The sequence below is a fragment of the Tachysurus vachellii genome, chromosome 3 (genome assembly GCF_030014155.1).
Source record: "Tachysurus vachellii isolate PV-2020 chromosome 3, HZAU_Pvac_v1, whole genome shotgun sequence".
Lineage (NCBI taxonomy): Eukaryota > Metazoa > Chordata > Actinopteri > Siluriformes > Bagridae > Tachysurus > Tachysurus vachellii.
Genome location: NC_083462.1, coordinates 15042084 through 15063700, shown reverse-complemented (window position 1 = coordinate 15063700; position 21617 = coordinate 15042084). Strand labels below are relative to the sequence as shown.

The following is a 21617-nucleotide window of genomic DNA, read 5'->3' as shown; positions in this document are numbered from 1 at the left end:
CTCTTATGAGTGTAACATACAACAACAACCCTATAGTGAAATGTACTTGAACTTTCAGGGTTCAGTACTGATTAGTGCTCAGGTGCGCGCGTGCTGCTGCTGATTCTCCTCCATTTTGTCACGACGCTTCATAAAAACGGGAGGGAAAATTTTGGGCGGACGTTAATTAATTTATTCGGTACATTTTAACGATTTTTAGACATGGTGAGTAAAAACCGAATGTACATTTTTGTCGTCGTGTGAAACGTCGCTGTGGGTTCTGACAGAAAGCGCTCGCGCCGTCATAGACCTGTCTTTATGCTAAGCTAACTCCTTTATACGCACTTTTACCTCAACAAACTTCACCGTCCTTTAATTGGGCGTGTTATTTTTTTGTTAATTCGGCGTGTCATTTGTCTTATTTGAGACATGTCTGGTCCGGTCGAGCCTTACTGAGCCGCTATGCTAACTCCATTAGCTAACAAAGTCGTTGTAAGTGCGTTAATTTTTGTTCTTTTGGTCAAAGTAATAAATCTAAAGCCTTAAATCTTGATTTGAGGTAAAGAATAAAGTTGGTTCTGATGTGTGTTTGTGTCCACAAGCTCCATGTTAGACAGCATCCGTGTGAGGGAGCTAATTAGCATTAGCTAAACGTGTAGCATCTCGTATTAACTCCACAAAATAGTCATCTGTTGTTTATTTCTTGTATTGTTATTGGTTTTAAACGATTTATTTCGCTTGGTTTTAACGATTGGTTTGAAACTGAGTTATATCTGCTCTCTTTAAGCCTGTGTTTGTGATTTATTGAGTGTTTTTCCCTCTCAGGATCTCCACAAACACCGCCATGGGATCACAATGTCGAACGGCTTCATCTTACCTGAGGGCAAAATGACACCTAACACCCTGTTTGTAGGAGGAATAGACATGAAGGTGAGACACTAAACTGATGTGTGCTAATGAGACCAAACACAAACGTGAAACACGTCGTTTCTCTCGGTCACAGGTTGAAGAAAATGAGATTCGAGACTTCTTTGGTCGGTTCGGTGAAGTGAAGGAGGTTAAAATCATCACCTACCGTGGAGGCATCTGCAAAGGGTCAGTGGTGTTTGTGTAGAAAGAACCGTCTGTTGATGTTTGTTTTTAATCTGTTTAATCGTGGTGTATGAGATATAGAGAAATGCACCTACAAAACAAAAACTGTCACCACGTAAAGTCTGTCTCGGGCTTTTAAAAGATTCCTAAAAGGCATTGAGATCTGACCAAACGTCAGACGTGGATATGAGAAGGACAGCTGAGGGGTGAACATCAGCGATGGAGGATCTGGGTCTGGGTTTGTTAAGCTTTAATGCTGAAAATGTCTGTTCACGTACGTACGTATGTAGGCAGGTAGATCCAAAGAAGACAAGAATCTCAAAATGTCTAAACTTAACATGTGGAAAGAGTAAAAGTCCATCAGCGAGACCGAACTAGTGTTAACTCTGTTAGAAGCATGTCAGACTGCAGATCAGTTGGTGGCATCTGAAGAAACCGTGTACGTTTCTGTAGTAACTTCTGTAGCGCCGTCTGAAGGAACCGTGTATGTTTCTGTAGAAACTTTCTGTACGTTTCTTCTCAAGGCTGTTTTTAGGGAATTATAAAGCCTCTAAAACATCTGCTTTTTAAAAACAAGAATTTCTCTTGGTCTCTAGACTCATTGTATCTTGTTTGTATTTACGGTCTGCCTAGAATTTAATGATCCTTTGCCAAAATCCATTTTTTTATACTATTGTTTTTAGTTGAAAGTGTTTTTTATAAAATATAATTAATCTAAATGCAACAGTGAGAACAGAAATCATCAGACATGCAACAGTGAGAATGTTGAGATTTTTGATTAAAAATTATACTTTTTTTTTTTTTTTTTTAATTATTATAATTTTTTGTTTGTTTTTAAGACCATACTGTTGGTTTCTAACCACATTGTATTCCAACACACAAACATATCATTTACCTTTTGTTTAGGGAAATAAGAAATAATGAGTGCACTTGCATCTCTGTCCAACTTGAATGCTTTGTAGCAACACACACAGTGTTGTTGTTCACAAAGGGTCTTTCTTGCTTTTCATAGATTGTAAACAACGCTATCATTCATTCCCAGCTGTGCTGTTGGTTTGCATTAATAATGAGACATGTGCTTATGGATATGAAGCAAATGTATTAAAGGAGGCAGGAAAGAAAAACCCTCCCCAATTCCCACCCATCAGCCTTCTCCCCCTCATCAACTACTACTAATCAGGGAGGGTGAAGGCTGACGTATTGTTCCTTTGGGACATGTGTACTGTTCCTTCTACACACACATATATGGGTCAGATTAAATCACACAACACACACATTAATCAGAAGATGTTCAGTCGTGGTAAAGAATCATCACTGGCCATAACAGCCAAACCGTCTCAAGATTCAGGATAAATCGCTGCACATACAAGCTATAATTTGGTTGTGTAGTTTATCGGTAGAAAAAGAAACCGTGTCTCATGTAAATCCGGCACGGGACAAAATATTTAATGCACCACCAAGTTGCTGACATGCAGTGAGGATCAGACTGTGGTGAGGATGTGGTGACAGGACCAGTGTACCATCAACAGTTCATCAAAAAAAAAAACTGAAGGTAATATCAACCAATCAGCCATTATAATGTTCCACAAAGACTAAAATGAAGATGTGACATTTAAATATTTGTGTTTTGTGCTGCAGAATATTTAGGGTCTGTTGATCCTGGGCAAAGTCGTGGAGTCCCAGCAGGTAAGAGAGTTGATCATTTACCACACAGGAGTACCCACATCAAATATTTTCCCTAAATGATTTCTCCATTTAGGGTTTATGAGACGTAGCCAACCTGTCTGTACGATCGTCTTGGTTGAAACTGAGCAAAAGTCTAAATGTTTCTGTAACAGTTCCATCATTTGTCCTGAAAAAGTTACTGTAGTCTATGAGCCACAAAAACTGCTATAGCTTGGAGACTTTTACACTGAGGCAGGTTACATGTAACATGTAAGCTCTACTATTTTCTTGACCGTGAGACACAGCGAACCTCAGCGGGGTTGCCAGTTTGCAGGTGCTGTTTACTCTTGCTTTTGTAAGCTAGCAGGATACACAAGAGCCAAAACCAGCTGTGCTCAAACCCTGGGAAATCAATACAAATGAAGAAGGCTACAGTTTGTTTATCAGTGGCTTGTCCATTTGATGCGTTTATTGTAAGTAAGCAATATACAACCAGATATTAAGTGTTATTTTCTTTGACTATCAGGGCCAAAGGTGCCGTGGTTCATGTTGTTTAAAATATTTCAGGGTAAATATCAGAAAATGACAAATCAAATTGCTTATAAAGATGATTTATATACGATCACCATTATTTTGTTTCACCTTTTTAGTCAATTTGTTTCCAACCCATTAACATAATTTGCACTTATTTTTGTAATATTTGGTATGCTGAACCTTGGTATGACTTTTCTATAAATGTCTAACTCATTTTTTTTAATTAAAAAAAATGAGCCTGGTCTGTTTTGACTGCTTAAAGGGTCAAGTGTAAAATGATTTTAACTTGACTTTCTGCGCTCCGGTATACATCTGTGAGCATTTTACACTGATATGCCTTTTGTCCAGCATTGTTCATCTCTACACACACACACACACACACACACACACACACACACACACATATATATATATATATATATATATATATATATATATATATATATATATATATATATATATATATATAATTACACACACACACTTTTTATATATATATATAATGTGTGTAATATATACACACACACACTAACACATACAAACATACACCACTCAAAAACATGCCATAATTTCATGTAGATAAAACTTCTTTCACACCTCTTTATTATACTTAATTTATGAACAATAAATCTTATTGACATAAAATGGTGCCGTGTTTTTGAGTGAAATAAGCAGAAATTAACAACTATTATTTTGGATAACCACTGACTGGTGTATGTCAAACATTTGTCAACATATCCCCGGTTCAGAGCTGACTGATGCAGCTGTATTCATAAATAAGAGAGAGCAAACAAATACGATTCGCAAAACACAACGTATTTTATTTCAAAACAATTTTGAACGTCTTTATAAAAATACTATTAACAGAAACTGGATGTGTGTGTCTGTCTTTATTTGCATGCGTGTCAGGGCACAATGCTATGGGTTTTGCAAATATTTGTATCAAACTTTTGGCACCTTTTGCTGGTTTTGGTGTTATTTGTGCAGAATATGCACCTCCTCCTTTTGGGTGATGGTCGAGGAGCTGGGTGGAGATGGGCAGCTGCAGAGGTTGATGCACCCTGCTGGATGTCCGTGACCAAGCTGGCAGAGGCTGGCATGCAGGGAACAAAAGTAACAAACAACAAATCAGTCAAAATGAATTTATATTTTCTTACACAAGAATGCCAGTTTGTCTCTGGCTGGTCTAGTGTTGATCATCAAATCGTATGTCACTCAAAATAAGCGGCATGGTGGTCACTACATAGCTGTGGTCACTACATAGCTATGGTCACTACAAGACGCCTGTTACGGAAACCTTTTCTTGACTTGCTCATCTAAAACACCCCAGAGTGGATCATTGATCTTCAGTTATGGTGACATGCAGAACATGGGAGATGTTTAAGGGTCAAGTGGTGACAAGTGTTTAATGCTATGGGTTATTGACTGGAAGATCAGGGTTCAAGCTTTGAGCAAGGAACTTAACCCTCTTTGCTGCAGGATAACAAAGGCTTCTACTTAAATTCATTTCCATGTTCATCAACCCACTCTGTCACCAGTCTTGGGTACAATGTTTGAATTGTTAGGAGCACACGTTAGGATCTCCTGAACGGTTCAGTAGTCCTCGGCAGTGGACCATCTATCACACAGTGGGACTTGGGAATACTGTTATATTGCATCCCAAACCATCACTTATGCAACCCGTTCTTTTCTCTGGTGGTAAAACCCCAAGTAAAGTTTAAACACAATGAGGTCTGTTGAGGATGATGTGGGACAGCTTGCAGGTAATGGATGCTGCATGTGGAGCTCTACTACGTGTTTTATGGTGTAAGGCCCAGTTTGCAAGGATTAACAACGTTTACTTATTTATTACTTGATGGCAAACTGGAGAAAAATCTTTCATACTTTTGGCAGCTACGCAGGAATCGTTTGGGCTCCTATCTCATCATCTTCAGGGTTTTAGTAAATCCACAGTCATAGGATTAACCAAACGGTTATGTTAACAAAGCCAGGCAGGAGTTATTCAGACCTCATGCAGTATTTCCTGTCTTTGTTGTGGTCACTTTATTTATTTACTCTCTCATGTCTTTCAGGTTTACGGAGCACCTGAAATCATTCTGACTTTCGGAGAGCTGCCGTGTCTCCTGACCAGTTTTGACGTCATCGTGCTTCCATACGAAATTCAAATGTGTTACATAAAACATATACTGGTTTTTTTTTCTCCTTTGTATGTATTGTTATTGTGTGCCAATAATTATAACACATATACTTTAATAAACAGATTTTCTTTCTGACATTTGTTGAAATGCAGATCCAATTTGGTTGTAATGCCTAAAAACCTAGTAATCCATACACAAAGTAAAGTTAGGAAGGTTGTTGGGTTTATTCCCATGTATGTAGCCAACCTTTGCCTCTGGACTGATGGGATGGATTCCGCTCATTTAACATCTCTCCATCTATATCTGTTAGCTTCTGCTTCTAATATTTATTTATTGTTAGTATTATAAAGCGTATAGACGACAGGATTGATGACATGGACAAATGATTTGCATGTTTGCAGGTAACCGATTCATGGTGCCGTGCTTTAATTGATTAAGAAGGAATATTTCTTGCGCCGAGTTTCTGATCTAGCGGTAAAGGCGAACTTGAATGTCTTTGACAAAACTTTGGAGGTTCGTTTGAAAGTATCAAAGTGTTGGTGTAAAATTGTTTGTGTTGTTTGTTACTCTCGTTTTTATCTTTTGATGATGTTTCTTAAATATTTTTTGTGGTTAAACCCAGAATTTCCGTAGAGGGAGAACGATAGATAGGAAAACTTCACTATTGCTGATGAGTTTTTTTTTCTTCTTCTTCTGTCTTCTCTAGTTACGGGTTTGTTTACTTCAGCGAGGATGTCGACATTCAGACCATTTCTGAAGTAAGGAGGTTCTTGTTAAGCCTTATAATTACGCCTGTAGGAGTGTGTTTGCTCATTATGTGTGTGTTAGTACGGTGTTGACTCGTGTGACTACACATTTCTTCCCAGCAACAGGTCACTTTTAAAGGAAAGAAACTCAAACTGGGTCCCGCCATCATGAAAGAGCGAAGTTCTCACGAGTCGGGTTTCCAAGGTTTGTACTTGTTTTCATGACTTCAGGGTAAAGCTAATAAAAACAAACGAGGTTAGTGGATGATGCAGCTGTGTTTGTTACAGATCCAGATAAATAAGCACACATGCTATTAGCTCCAGGGGTGGGATCTGATTATGTTTGAAAGTGTTTGTGATCAGAAGCACCGTTTTCTTTCTGCTGCAGACGCTTCATCTGTTTAAAGTAAATAAATAAATAATTTCAGCTAGACAATTGCCACTGTCCATTAGACAAGCCTCTTCTCTTAATATTTTTAAGTCCAGGTTAAAGACATTTTTGTTTTCAAAAGCATATGGCTGATGGAATATTTGTACGATTTTTCTGTTTGTTGTGTGTTTTTTGTTGTAATTAATTCATTCATTCATTTTCTACCGCTTATCCGAACTACCTCGGGTCACGGGGAGCCTGTGCCTATCTCAGGCGTCATCGGGCATCAAGGCAGGATACACCCTGGACGGAGTGCCAACCCATCGCAGGGCACACACACACACTCACATTCACTCACGCACTCACACACTACGGATAATTTTCCAGAGCTGCCAATCTACCTACCATGCATGTCTTTGTATCGGGGGAGGAAACCGGAGTACCCGGAGGAAACCCCCGAGGCACGGGGAGAACATGCAAACTCCACACACACAAGGTGGAGGCGGGAATCGAACCCCCAACCCTGGAGGTGTGAGGCGAATGTGCTAACCACTAAGCCACCGTGCACCCCGTTGTAATTAATTGTGATATATAAATAAATTGTCAGTCATTTCCCACCTACCAGCCAGCCAGTTCTCCGATATCACATGCTTAGGTGAGGACTAATGTGTCATATCACAGGTCTCATCCACCCAGCGTGTACACACACATTTACATACGCGACAGTCCGTTATTCTTTTTCCAGTTCTCGACATTTAATCCTAGAAAACATTTTCTTCAGCCAGTTTCACTTTTTTGTTCTAAGCGTGTGAAATGTCAATAATTCTTTGAGAGAATGATTGATTTTATTTCAGCTTTTATTTATTTTATTACTTTTTGCAGTGGGATAGTATTTGATAAATTATTGCCTTTAAATTGTGTAACTTGGCTCAGGCTTTTTGGGTTGGCCTTCCACAAGCTGCTCACAATAAGGTGCTGGAAGTTTTATTGGCTTGCAGGTCTCACCGTTTTGCTTCCAAACCTAAGCACAGTCATTACTTTAGTTTCCTCAAACAAGAAGTCAGTTCTCCAAACAGTAATAAATGTGGCCCCATATGCTGAACAGTGTTCGGATCACTTTTACTGTATGTTGATACAGGTCTCATTTCTCTGTGGATACTTTGTTTATCTCTAGGAGACAGAGTGCTTCTCCTTCATGGTATGATGGTTCTGTTTGTACAGATGAACGTGGCACCTTCAGACACTCAGAAACGTCTTCCTACAGATTTTGTAGTTTGAAGGTCCTGCTGTTTAAAGGCACAGTTATCTTGGTGTATGTAAACATCTGACCCGTTGGATTTGTGCTATAGTCTATTAAAATTAAAACAATCTGTCTCTAAATAATTAAAAAGTAGATGGCCAAAACTACAGTTATATATGTGGAGCTGTTAAAAATGAGTTTTAAAGGCTTTGCCCTAAGTGTTTGTATACTTTAGTCTTGTATATAAATCATATAAATTCAGGAAACGGTAGCGGCTGCCCGTCATGATTGAAGCAGTGGGCAGAGCGGTCAGCACTGGGACTATTAACCGCAATATGGATAATATCACGGAGAAGCTCACGGGTTTTGAAAGGCAAATGGATCAATTAGGAGACCAGAATGGACTAAGAGTAGTCGTGTAAATTGGAATGCGTCTACTTGCCCCAAGACCAAACAATCCACACACACACGTATATAAAGATATGCATTCACCGCTTTGTACCACCAGTCTGACAGCGCCGAGAATGGCTGCAGGACCGGATGGCTGCTTGCCTGTGCTGGATTACCTCTGCCCCCACTCCCCTCCCCTGTTGCAAGTCGTGTGTTTATGGTGTACTGATTATGTGCTTATGTTGCTGAGGTGTTTTTTTCCTGTTCTCACACTGTACTCCCCACAGGAGCATAGTCTGGGGGTTGTTTTTTTCTCCTCCCTTCCCTCATGTTATGCTGTATTTCAATCAGCTGTCTTCCTGTCGTGTCCCCCCCTCGTCATGTTGTATTGTTGTATGGACTGGTTGATGGCTAATTTCGCTGGTACCTGTGACCAGTGACAACAAAGGCTACTACTAAATCTACACATACCCAGGAGTAGGAAACAAATGTTTTGTGTGAACACTTAATGCATTTGTGTGTTTTTATCTTTTAGGATTTTTTTTTTTAAATCAACTTTCAGATGCAGAAATCTATTAGTATCCAGCTTGTTAAATGAGGCCTGTTTTTGTGTGTTCTGTTTATGTCCGTTTGTGCGAGGTTAACCGATTAATTTTTGTAATAAGTACATGTTCCCATAATATAGGTTCTATCCCATCACCTCTGATTGGTCCATCACAATGGGTAAGCCCCTCCCCCTGTGTCTACTGTACATGCTGCCCTCCCAGCCTGGCTCCACCCACTGTGCTCGGGGGAGGACCACAGTACCTACAGGTACGTTTGGATTCTTCATAATGCTTTAAACCGTAAGTCTTTATGCTGTACACAACATAGTACAATGGTGTACAAACACAGCTGATCTATGATGTTAATAAGCATGTTAAGTAAACCTCGTCCTGGAGAATAAACAGACTATGTAATATAAATAAGATCAGTATTCTACCTTCTTTATAGCAAATACTACACAAGTGGATAGTGATCATGTGTTTTTGTTTTGTTTGTGTTTGTCTCCAGCCGTATGCTTATCCAAATGTTCCCGGAGTCATGATTCCTCAAATGACTATGAATTATACACAGACAGCCTACAGCTACCCGGTATGCAGTCACCATCAGCACAACCATTCAGTATCTGACATTTCTCATGACATTAATGGTTTTAATCACGGACAGGTTCGTGTCTATTAACAAGGAAGCAGAAGTAGGCAGGGTATTTCACTCTAACGTATGTTATAAGCTATTAGTGATTAGAATGGAGTATTGTGTTAGCACTAACTATAAACTGGAGCAGGTTAATGACACTATCCATATTTGTTAACATGGGGTGTGGCTGATGATGATTCACATTGACATGGCGATTTTGTAGCTTCCCCACCAAAAGACCTTTCATTAATGTCTTAGGCACACGTGATGAATTTTAAAGTCAACATTGCCTTTCATTAGTAATCCCATATTAAGAAATAAGCAGTTTGGGCATGTTGTCATACAGATATCTGCTCCAGGCATGAGCAAGGCTTTGAAGATTGCACATTACAGTAGCAGTCACGCATTTTTACATCTCTGGCCCATCAAAGACAGATTTCTCTGCTGCATCCCAACCATCTACAAGTCAAATACAACATGTACCTTTATTAAGATTACTCAAAATACATTTTATATTATTTTATTTTATTTGGGGAAAGTACCAAATACACCATTTGTGTAACAGTAGCACAATCTAAATCCAATCTAGAATCTCAAAGTTTATTTATTATTTTTGCCTTATGGTGGTTATTACGGGTGTTTTTTATGCAGACGATCGTGACCGTGCACAAGCACGTGTCAAACGCAGTGGGTTAATCCTCTGTGTATGCGCACACATCATAAATACGAGTTTATTATGCTTTATAACAGTTTACCACAGTGTAGCTGAATAGTCCAGCCTGATTGGCCAGAAGGTGTGCATTATTTTATTGTAATTGACTTTTCTGATTTTGTTTGTGCCAGTATTCCCCGCCACAGTGGTGTGCTGACCAGAGGACCAGGTTTATGAATCAGGTCAGTTTTATTTGTTCTTCAACAAACAAAAAAAAACATATTCAATCAAAGAATCATGTGATGTCAGTTAAGACAGTCATACAATATAAACATTCGATCCTCGGATATAAAGTTTTACTTTATATTTAAAAGAACATTACAAGTCCTACAAATCTGTTAGTGTGTATTAATATTATCAATATGCCAAAAATAGTTTCCTTCTCCAGATAATTACGACGTCTAACACAGTGTGTTTACGAGCCGTTCAGGCTCTTCGCGACATAAAAAATTGAACAATAATAAACATGAATAATTAAATACTCGGTCGGTGCCTGAAACAAAAGGCTTTTTCCATGAACTGGCTGATTTTAAAGCTACATGCACACTTGCGGTGATAAAATCGCTGTGTCTGGTTGCCATAGCATCAGTGCGTGATGTTGCTACTAGAACCTTGGACATTTGGATAATCCGGACAGGGATCACATGCACTGTACTGAGAGAACTTTTCTCACCGTCGTTGCATTGCTGGACTCGACAACATCTAGTCACCAGCAGTCATCAACAGCCACCTGTCATTAAAAATGAACATTCATTCAGTCTCGTAGCTCTCTGTAGCTGCATTATACTTGTTTTTAACTACATGTACGATAGGTCACTCATAGCTGTCACGTATTCTGCAGTTGTGTGGAGTATTGCTTGTACATTTTCTACGATTAATGCTACTCGTCCACAATACCGGGGCAACACTGATACCGTCAGTAACCACACCAGGTCTTTTCTTCTTGCTGCACATTATGTAACTGAAAGATCATCCAGAGTTACAACATAAATGTAAAGCTTGCTACTAGCTCCCTGTGGCCCTGGTGAAGGTAAATCTCTCTTGTCAGAATGAAGCAAGAAGAACTTAGTATCCATTGTTTAATGTTCTGGACGTTCACACATCTCAACTTTGATGATGAATGTACAGTGCTCAGCATGAATGAGTACACCCCCTTTAAAAAGTAACATTTTAAACAATATCCCAATGAACACAAAACAATTGTCCAAAATTTTGACCAGACTTAGTTTACTATAACATCTGTTTAACTTATAACATGAAAATAAAGTTAATAATTTAATTTAAAATACACATTTTTCAGTTTAACTCAAATTAGGGTGATGCAAAAATGAGTACACCCCACAACAGCTAGACTACATCTAGTACTTTGTTAATGACAGCACCAAGTCTTCTAGACATTGTATGTGTAAACATTGTAACACACACACCTGGCTCCAGGAGGTCTGGGATCCTACACAAAGACCAGATAAGACCATGCTGTTTCTCTGATTGAACTCATAGGGACCTCAACCAGACTCGTGCACGCGCACGCATACACACGCGCACACACACACACACACACAACACAATGGGACATTCCTTTTACTAATAAAACAAGTAGATAAGATACTCTAAGATTCTTATTCTTATAACCCTGTTGTAATGTGTTTCTTCTGTTAAGACTTGCCTGACTTAAAATTACTTGCTCCTTACTTTCCTGAAATGGGTGTATTTTATTTAGGTATCAGAACACAACACTGGATTAACATCAGTTATACTTTGATTACCGATCCTGGCATGTTAATGTATACCTGTTCTAAGGCTGTATGTCCTTTTAAGGTCTGATGTCAGGATGTATACAAAATTGTTTTTCACTTCCCTAATGCAAATGCATTTTGTTTTGTGTTTCATTCTTGTTTCTTTCTCCTTTATCAGAACACAATATCGTAGTAACATCAGTTACACTTTGATTACTGATCTGTGTATATAATGTACCGATGCCTTTATACCGTCATTCCCCTTCATGTTTAGTATCCAAATGACCACAAAATTATCGGTTACTCATTTTTCAATCAATGGTGTATTTTATTTGAGCACGAAAGGCGCTATACCATCTTAATACACCTTGGATAAAAACTTTAAAGTTATCTAAAAGTTTGTTAGCTAAACCACACCCACAGACACCTGAAACAAAGAGAGTTTTTCCCTCCGAAACCCGGGCCGTAGTGTTGGCCATCTCCCCAAAGATGGGTGGAGTTCGGGACCTTTAAATTGTCACAAACACCACCAATCCGTGGTCAGACTTTCGGAACAGCTTGGAGACAACTTCCAGCAAGCTTCACTTCCAATAACAACAACTGCTCTGATCTTGGAGAACTTGGAAGAACATCTGACCCCACCCTAACTGACTCTTCAGAGATTTCTCTGTTGCATCCGGACTCTTGTGCAGCAAGCCAATGCAAGTAACCGTTCCCTTTACCAATCAATTTAGATGTGTATTTCAAGTAGGAATCTCGCATCGAATCGTAAGGTAAATTTAAGTTTCTGTGGTGATTTCCCAGTCAGGGTGTGATTAATTTTGTAGTCTAAGCTTTCCATTCCTTTCCTTCCTTTCTAATTTCTTCCTTTCCAGTCTCTTCCTCCATTTCCCCACTTTCAATTCCTTTTGTGTGTTTTTTTCTCATTTTTGTTTTCTCTATTTCTTTTGTTGTTCATGTAGTTAGTTTTATGTTGCGTTTGTCTCTTTCATTAAACGCCATATTTTTGTTCCACAAGTGATTGTCTCTGAGTATCGCTCACAAACGTAAGGTACCTGCAACATCTGGTCTGAACTACATGCTCTATTAAATTCATTTAATTGAAATTACGGTATAAAGTAAAAGGGAAGATACCGCCCTCATAGAATTAATAAAGGTTACATGGCCTGTTCACCGGACGCACAGACCAAATAAGTGTAATGTTAATTCCATTACCGTCAACTTCGGTTAAAATATTTAGGAGTCACTGTAACACGTTATAATTACTTATAAATATTTACCTTGCTTTGCGAGCCAAAATTGCTACAACATGGAATGGAAAAGCTGGCGACATTTTGCAACATCTTTTTCCATTCTTCAATAATGAGAGATTGGATGCTGGATGGAGAGTGATGTTCAACTTTCTCTTCAGAATACCCCATAGGTGTTCAATTGGGTTCAGATCAGGAGACATACTTGCCACTGAATCACTTTTACCCTGTTCTTCAGAAATCTAACCGTGGCCTTAGATGTGTGTTTAGGATCATTATCATGTTGTTAAAGTGCACGACGACCAAGGGCATGGAGTGATGGTAGCATCTTCTCTTTCAGTATAGAGCAGTACATCTGTGAATTCATGATGCCATCAATGAAATGCAGCTCCCCGACACCAGCAGCACTCATGCAGTCCCACATAAGGATACTGCCACCACCATGTTTCACTGTAGGCACCATGCATTTTTCTTTGTATTCCTCACCTTTGAGACGCCATACAGTTTTCAAGCCATCAGTTCCATTAACATTTATCTTGGTCTCATCACTCCAGAGTATAGAGTCCCAGTAGTCTTCATTGTCAGTATGGGCCTTGGCAAACTCTAGGCGGGCTATTTTGTGCCTGGCCTTTAGTAGAGGTTTCTTTCGTGGACGGCACCCATGCATGGCATTCCTGTGCAGTGTATGCCGTATTGTCACGGTAAATAGTCTTCCCAGTTTGGCTTTCTACTTCTTTAGATAACTACAGTGAACAGGATGACTTGGACATCTCTGTGAGATGGTTGCAGTTCCATCTTTTTTTTTATTTTTGTACCACTTTTGCTACGGTATTCTGACTGATAAGTAAAGCTCTGCTAATCTTCTTGTAGCCTTCACCTTTCTGGTGTAGAGAAATTATTTTCTTTCTCAGGTTTTGTGACATTTCTCTTCCATGTGGTGCCATTGCTGACAGCATGAAATGGGATGTAGCCTAACACCCTTTTATAGTCAACTGTCTGCTGGACACTGGTGTAATGAATACTTACTCACCTGTGGTTGAATTCTTGTTAAATTAGACATTTGTAGTCTAAAATTTTGCTTTGCTCCGGACACTTTCAGTGGGGTGTACTCATTTTTGCATCACCCTAATTTCAGCTAAACTGAAAAATGTGTATTTTAAATTAAGTTATTAACTTTATTTTCATGTTATAAGTTAAACAGGTGTTATATTAAACTAAGTCTTGTCAACATTTTGGACAATTGTTTTGTGTTCATATTGAGATATTGTTTAAAATGTTACTTTTTAAAGGGGGTGTACTCATTTACGCTGAGCTCTGTATGTTGGATTTAAACGCCTTACTGCACATATTGATCTACAATATCATATTCCAGGGTGCAAATACTTTCACTGATGCAGCTCTACCAGAGTTGTATCAAAAATGTCCACAAACACACAAATAGCCCGCTTCAAGGCAACATGGCAGCGATAAGCATAACAACTGTTATTTGGAGCTTTAGCACATCCGCTATATCCACGGTTAAATCAGATAGTGCAGTGGATAACTGAAAACTTAAAAAAAATAGACAATTCTCTCTAGACAAAGCTATTCCGTGAGCCTGAATTTAGACTGACAAGTTTAGACTAGTTATATAACAGTACACTAACTTTTGTGCTTGTGAATTTTAGAACTTTGTGGATTGTGGAGTCCAGACATTGCTGACACTTCTGTAGTCCATTCTAGAGGTGGGCTGTCTTCATGGTAAGAACTCCCTTTTCTTCTTTTAATGAATTTTGACATTATTTCGTATAATTATTTCTGCTTGGCTTTAATGCAAGTCTCCATCCACATCAGCCTGTTGTAGATACAACTGAAATCATATGTTGCCTGGAAGCAGGAAGAATAGCACTTGCATCCTCCAACCGCTCCTGAACACTGAATCATTTATGTGCCTATCCAATTTTGGCAGCAGCACACTGCATAAAATCATGTTTGATGTGAGGTTCTTGAACTTTAGCTGCACAAGTAGGGGTGAAAACTGTGAACTCGGTGACTTTAACCAGGACATGGCTGTTGGTGTCAGATGGGCTGATTTGGGCTATTCTCACACAGCCATTTCTAGAGTTTAGACAGGATAGTGGTAGCCTAGTGGTTAAGGTGTTGGGCTACCATTCGGAAGGTTGTGAGTTCAGATCCCAGGTCCACCTAGCTGTATCTGACCTGTATCTGCACCATGATTGGCTGTTTGGAGAACTGCGTAAATGTATAGGTGTTACAATAAAGGTGAGCGTGTTTCACATCTATAACGGCGTCTCAGGATATTAGATTAAAAGAAAGTGCCTACAATTTACAAGTATTTATAAAATTTAACCGTTGAAGTTCATGTTCTGTCCATTTCTACCTTTATGTTGCTGAGTTTGATTAACTGATTTGTGTAGAAAGGTTTATTTTAGAGACTGTGGCTCAAGTAGCATGGAGTTGCACATTAACTAGCTCACAGCTTGATGCACTAGAGACTCTTTTTTGCTAGAATTAAGCATAGCTGTTTTCATAATGCGTCCCAAAAGAGCTACATGTAGGGTGAATGTATTGTGACAATGACAGATCTATTCTCACTATTTAAATAAGACATGAAATATCTTGTAATATATTTGAACAGCTTGCTGGAACCTTCCCCATCTGTCTCCTACTTCTCTGTCCTTCTCCGGGTGACGTAGTTTATGGTTAAGGTGTCCGCTCAAGGGTTTGCGACTTCAAATCTCAGGTCCACCAAGCTGCCACTGCTGGGCCCCTGAGCAAGGCCCTTTAACCCTCAATTGCTTAGTTGTATAAAAGTGAGAGAAGATGGCAGTCTTTCTGCGTAAGGGTGTCTGCCAGATGATGTAAATGTAAATGTCCTCCCTGACTGCTGTAGATTTTGCCACCTTTTGTGATGAGAAGGTTGAAAATGCTTCTACCCCAGCTCCCACACAACACACTCAGGGTTTCACCAACATACCACTATACTAGTAACAGAATCGATTCTGCAAGTCATGTTGTCCTACAATTCTCCTCACTTCCAGTTTATTTCACAAGACTTCCATAGAACAACCTCCAAGATCCCAAACTAGTTTGGCTTCAATGCGAACCTTTTGGCTGTCACTTGGAAGCTTGATGCTGATAGCTCAGTCAGACTTTTCAAGAGCATTGTTCTTGGTCAAACCAAAGGCTTCTTTTCCATCCTCAAGAGTCTTATTTGTGGCACAGCAGGGCAATAATTTGCTTCCTACATGGATCAGGTGACATGGAGGGATCTAAATCTGCTCCACAAAGACACTCCACTAGTCACATGGGCTTTCATATCACTGTGTGTGGATGACCCTCAACCCATTCTCTCCTTCCTTCAGACATTACTGTTGGTGCTCAGATCTTACCATCTCTGGCAGTCATCTCATCATGGATGGCAGCTCGACCGCATGAAACTTACTCCCAGCAAAAGTGAAGTCCATCATCCCAGGTGATTCGTCTCCATGTCAGGCTTTTGCAATCTCCCTGGGCAACTCACTGATCTTACCCGCACCACCCACTTACCTGAAAACACTCATCACACCCCATACTGCAGCATGCTTCATCCAATCCTCCAGCACTGCTTGACTGGTTTCACCATTTTCTGTCACCTGAAGTGGTCAAATGAATTTTCCCTAGATGTCTGAACAGCTGAGTGACTGGCTGTCTTTCAAAAGACGTCTAAAGTTCTGCCTCATTCTGAAGTACTTAAACTACCTTCCTATTTTCCCTGGGTCTATTTGACCCGGCTGGAAGAATTTAATGTGTCATAACTTTGTTTTTTTTCCACATATTTGCCTGAAATTTACCAGGATTGTTCCAAATTATGAACTTTGCAAGCAAAATTAATTTTGTCTATTTTCGTTGAACTATGTGTTCAGAACAATATATACTTTGCGTTTTGGAACAGCTTGGGTCATTTTGACCCGGCCACATTTAGTGGGGCAATAGGTCACACTTTTGCCCTTTTCAGCGAAATGAACATACATACACATACACAAACATGCACACTTAAAATGTCCACTAACACACGCACCCAAAACACACACTCACACCCCACACACAAACACACACACACAAATTGGGCATTGCATTTCATTAGGCCTTCAGAAAAGAAAAAAAAGCCAAACATTTGTAAATATTTCACACTTTTGATATGCCTTCGCCTAGCAGAGGGCAAAATATCCATCCACCCATCCATCCATTTTCTACCACTTATCCGGGGCAGGGGCAGCAGTCTAAGCAGGGACGCCCAGACTTCCCTCTCCCCAGACACTTCTTCCGGGGGAATACCGAGGCGTTTCCAGGCCAGCCGAGAGATATAGTCCCTCCGCCTTCGACTGCCACCCAATCCACATTGCACCAGCCCCTTACAGTTCCTCCTGCAGGTGGTGGGCCCACAGGAGATCGGCCCCACATCGCTCCTTCGGGCTGAGCCCGGCCTGGCTCCAGGGTGGGGCCCCGGTTGCGTCATACCATGCGATGTCACGGACCTTGATATTAAATTTCTCATACCCTTCTCGAACCCGCCACCTTATTGTGGTGGAGGGGTTTGCGTGCCTGAATGATCCTAGGAGCTATGTTGTCTGGGGCTTTCTGCCCCCTTATGAGAGGGCAAAATATGATCTACCGAAATAATGCTACACACGCGCACACACACACACACACAGTCAAACACTGTTCAAAGCATTGGGCATTGCAATTCAGTTGGCCTCCAGACAAAACAATAGCTACACATTTGTAAACATTTCACACACACTCATACACACACATGCACACAAACACACACACACATTGGGCATTGTATTTCATTAGGCCTCCAGAAAAAAAAAGCTACACATTTGTAAATATTTCTCACTTTTGATATACCTATGCCTAGCAGAGGGCAAAATATGATCTACCGAAATGATGCCACACACACACAAGCACTGGGCATAGCAATTCATTGGGCCTCCAAAAAAAACAATCATTTGTAAATAATTCACACTTGTTATATGCATTTGTCCAGCTGGGGACAATATCTTCTCTTCTCTTCCTCTTCTACCAACAATCTTTACGCACACACACACGTTGTGTTTTCATATTCAAATCAAATCATATGTTTCCTCTCTCTTATTTATGAATTTAGAGTTGCATTAATCAGCTTTGGCCTGGAGATATGCTGAGTAATGTTGACATTTATCAGTCAGTGGTTATCCAAAATAATATTTAATAATTTCTGCTTATTTTACTCAAAACATGGCAATATTTCATAAGGTTTATCATTCATAAATTAAGTATAATAAAAAAACATAAGGAGGTAAACAAAGTTTTATTCACATGAAATTATGGCATGTTTGAGTGTGTGTGTAGCCTGTTGTTGGTTGATCAGATGACATCAGGTGGGCAAAATACATATTACAAGTGTAAAATAGATATTACACACAGAATTGTGATAATTGTAGAATTTTTGATTTATAAGCATTCAAGTCAATTTGGCCTGGAAAAAAACAGGTTTTATTATTTGCTGACATTAAAAATGGTCAAAATGGTTTCAAAACAATCTCCTGCCCTTGAAATATACCAGCCTGTAATTGTGCATCAACTTTTGTGCCTCTATAGTGAAAATAATTCAAAATTTCTGTTTTTTTTTTTTTACTAAAAAATGAGGCATTTTTGTATATAGATAAGGTTTATTATACCAAATGTATATATTTTTTTTGTAAAATATATGTTAATATGTTGGAAACAAGTTAGACTAAAAAGGTGAAGAAAAACAAGGCTATCATATATACTTCATTTTTTATAAGCAGTCAAAACAGACAAGGTCAAGTTGACTCAGCGCTCCTAATTTGTATAGGAGGGTTAAAAACAAAACGTCCTATTACCTCCTCAATAGTTTTTCATTTGTTTTTTATGGTATTCTTCTATAAGCTAATCCAGTATCTGTGGACTTCACTATCAGTCTGATAGAAATAAAAGAGAAATATTGTCAATGTGTTTGATAATAAAAAGATAAAAAACTTTTTTTTTTCTCCTTTTAAAAAAGACTGCATTGATTGTAGTTAATCATTTGAAGGGGAAAAAGCCTTCATTAACATGCTATGGGAAATTAAAAAAAAATGTCTCCATTTAAACATTTTTACAGATTTTTACATGTTTATTTTCTGACTTTATAATGGAGTCAGTACAAAAACATTATACTTTTAGCAAATAATTCCAAATAATTGAGGTTGTTGTTTTTGCATGAAAAGAAACGAAGATAGATAGATAGATAGATAGATAGATAGATAGATAGATAGATAGATAGATAGATAGATAAAAAGACAAAAAACTGCAGCACTTAAAGTCTCCAGAAGATGGCAGATGCTCAGTAAAAGATTCCCAGTGTGTGTGTTGTGTTTTGACACCGTACTATAATGTAATATACAGGGTTCAGTTCCATCTCCATTTGATGTGAAGAACAGAATTTGATTCTGACTTAAGCTGAGAATCAATTCTTGACTATTTAATCATAGTTGCTGGTTTTCGCTTATTAACCACCATCCTAACTTGTCTTCTTTATGACCAGAAACCAAGGTGCTGATGTCTTCGTGGAAATGACATGGACTTGTGGGGAAACATCTTCAGCATTCTACCTCTGGTGTGATTGGTTTTGGATATTAAGGTCCCAGTCTGCGTGATATGTCGATGTGATGCCCAAATCATGGCCATGTGGTCAAATAGAAGGCTGCATACTGTGTGTGTGTGTGGGAGAGAGAGACTGAATACATTTACACACTTAATTTTTTTTTCCCCCAGTTTATTTGCATTGTTCTTTTCTTTGCTTTTGTGAGCCCAAACCTTTGAAAAAAGACACTTTTAAAATCACAAAGGCATTTCTGTTTCGTTTCTGTTGTTTATTTTAACGTTCGCACTTCTGTCGCTTTTCAGACGCTTTTGATCTAAAGGGGAACGCGACCGTTCTCGAGGCTAATATAAATTGTTCACGTTCAGTTCAGCAAATCGAATCATTCTATTTGTTGCTTGTCATTCATGCTGACAAAGCTCCAGCTTCACCGACCTCATCTCTCTCACTGTAAGTGCCGTCCTGCTTTTATTTTTATATATATTTATTATTTAGTCAGAACAACTTGGGATTCTAGAATTTGTTAATATTTCGAACATTTCTCAGGGGTTTTGTTGTTGTGTTTGGATTTATTTTGCGGCTTTGCCCCTTTGATTAACACATTACAATCTGATGTCTCTTAATTTACAGCTTATAGGAGAGGAAAGAAAAATAAATAAATTACATTAAATAAGAATGATCGATTGATTCAGAATACATTTTAAAATTGTTTCTGTAAAAAGGCTTTAGTCACAAAGGGTTTGGCCAGTTTTAATTCACCAGGTAATGACCGAAGACAAATTCTTTACACGTTTGCTGATGTTTGATATTTGTGGTGCTTTTGTTAAAGGTTCGCTGTTTTTTCCTTCACTTCGTTAATGCTGATTTATATTACACAAGGGAGATATTTTTATTTTTAATATTAGGGTGATTTTGTCTTGGTAAGATTTGTCATTTTCAGATTTAAATAGTTGTTGGTAAGCTGCAGGTGTTGAAAACCATATTGTTAGCGATACTGTTCTGGAGCCTTTGGCCTCTGATGGATTGTTCCCTCTTTACACTTCCCATGACCTCTAAGAACTCTGCTGTGATTGACAGCGTTGTTATCACTCTTCAGTTTTGTATGTATACTAATAAAGGTTTGGTGTCTTGTCTTGTTTATGAAGAAATAAAGTTGATGTTAAATAAAGTTTTACTCTGTGTGTGTGTGTCTGAGTGTAGACCTTATAAACAGTCACATGATCATATGCTGAAAGTCACTTATTCCATTTATTCCTTTTTGCCTAATTTCAGTCAAACAGAGCTACAGAATGAACCTTCATAGCTGGTTATTGTCTTCTATAAACGTCATCATATCTTTATCCGGTAACTTAATTAGCTTTGTTTATAATCAGTTTTACACTTACTTCTGTTACATTTGTGACGTATAAAAATGTTCTCTTAGTCTCCAGGGATGATGTATGAGGGGTGATTGGCCTTTGTAGCACCATGAATTGGTTGCAAATGGTCCTTTCCTCTTTCTAATGAATTTATTTTAAATTAAATTTTAAATCAGTTTTTAAATTGGAGGCTGTTTTACAGTAGCATCAGAAACTATTCCTCCCCAGCAAGATTTCACAGTTTTTCTCCAGCCAGCCTCTTGTATACTGTATGATCATCCATCTGTTCATGCTGCGTCACAAGACATCATAAGATGCTCATAGGAAAGTGCTATCTGCCCTCTTCTGCATACTCACTCTGTACCCACTGTTAGCTAGCCGCAAACATTACTCGCATGGTTTCCAGCCACTGAGGGTTGTGGCATCACCAGGATGTGAAATGTTGATCATCTACAAACAAATCCAAAGTTTATCGATTTGGGTAGAATTTATCGGTGTATTTAGACGTGTTTCTTTAGGTTTGACTGATTATATTTGGGTTTAGGTCATTCGGCAGGGATTGGGGTAGTTTTCTGATCACTACATTTAAAGTGAAGT

The 21617-nt window shown here is 38.8% G+C and overlaps 1 protein-coding gene across 3 annotated transcripts; it reads left to right on the top strand.

Moving 5' to 3' along the window:
- Window positions 1–65: 65 nt before the first annotated feature.
- Window positions 66–20696, top strand: dazl (deleted in azoospermia-like). 3 transcript variants are annotated; one of them, XM_060864929.1, is made up of 10 exons: window positions 66–204; window positions 805–909; window positions 983–1074; window positions 6115–6166; window positions 6275–6359; window positions 8840–8967; window positions 9208–9288; window positions 10177–10227; window positions 14699–14771; window positions 19606–20696. In XM_060864929.1, exons 1-9 carry the CDS (start codon window positions 202–204, stop codon window positions 14741–14743), a joined length of 642 nt encoding a protein of 213 aa, XP_060720912.1. In that variant the 5' UTR covers window positions 66–201; the 3' UTR covers window positions 14744–14771; window positions 19606–20696. The 3 variants fall into 3 exon arrangements, with proteins under 3 accessions (XP_060720912.1, XP_060720911.1, XP_060720910.1); XM_060864928.1 differs by lacking the exon at window positions 66–204 and adding an exon at window positions 360–471 and having other exon boundaries at window positions 6281–6359; XM_060864927.1 differs by lacking the exon at window positions 66–204 and adding an exon at window positions 361–471.
- Window positions 20697–21617: the final 921 nt, after the last annotated feature.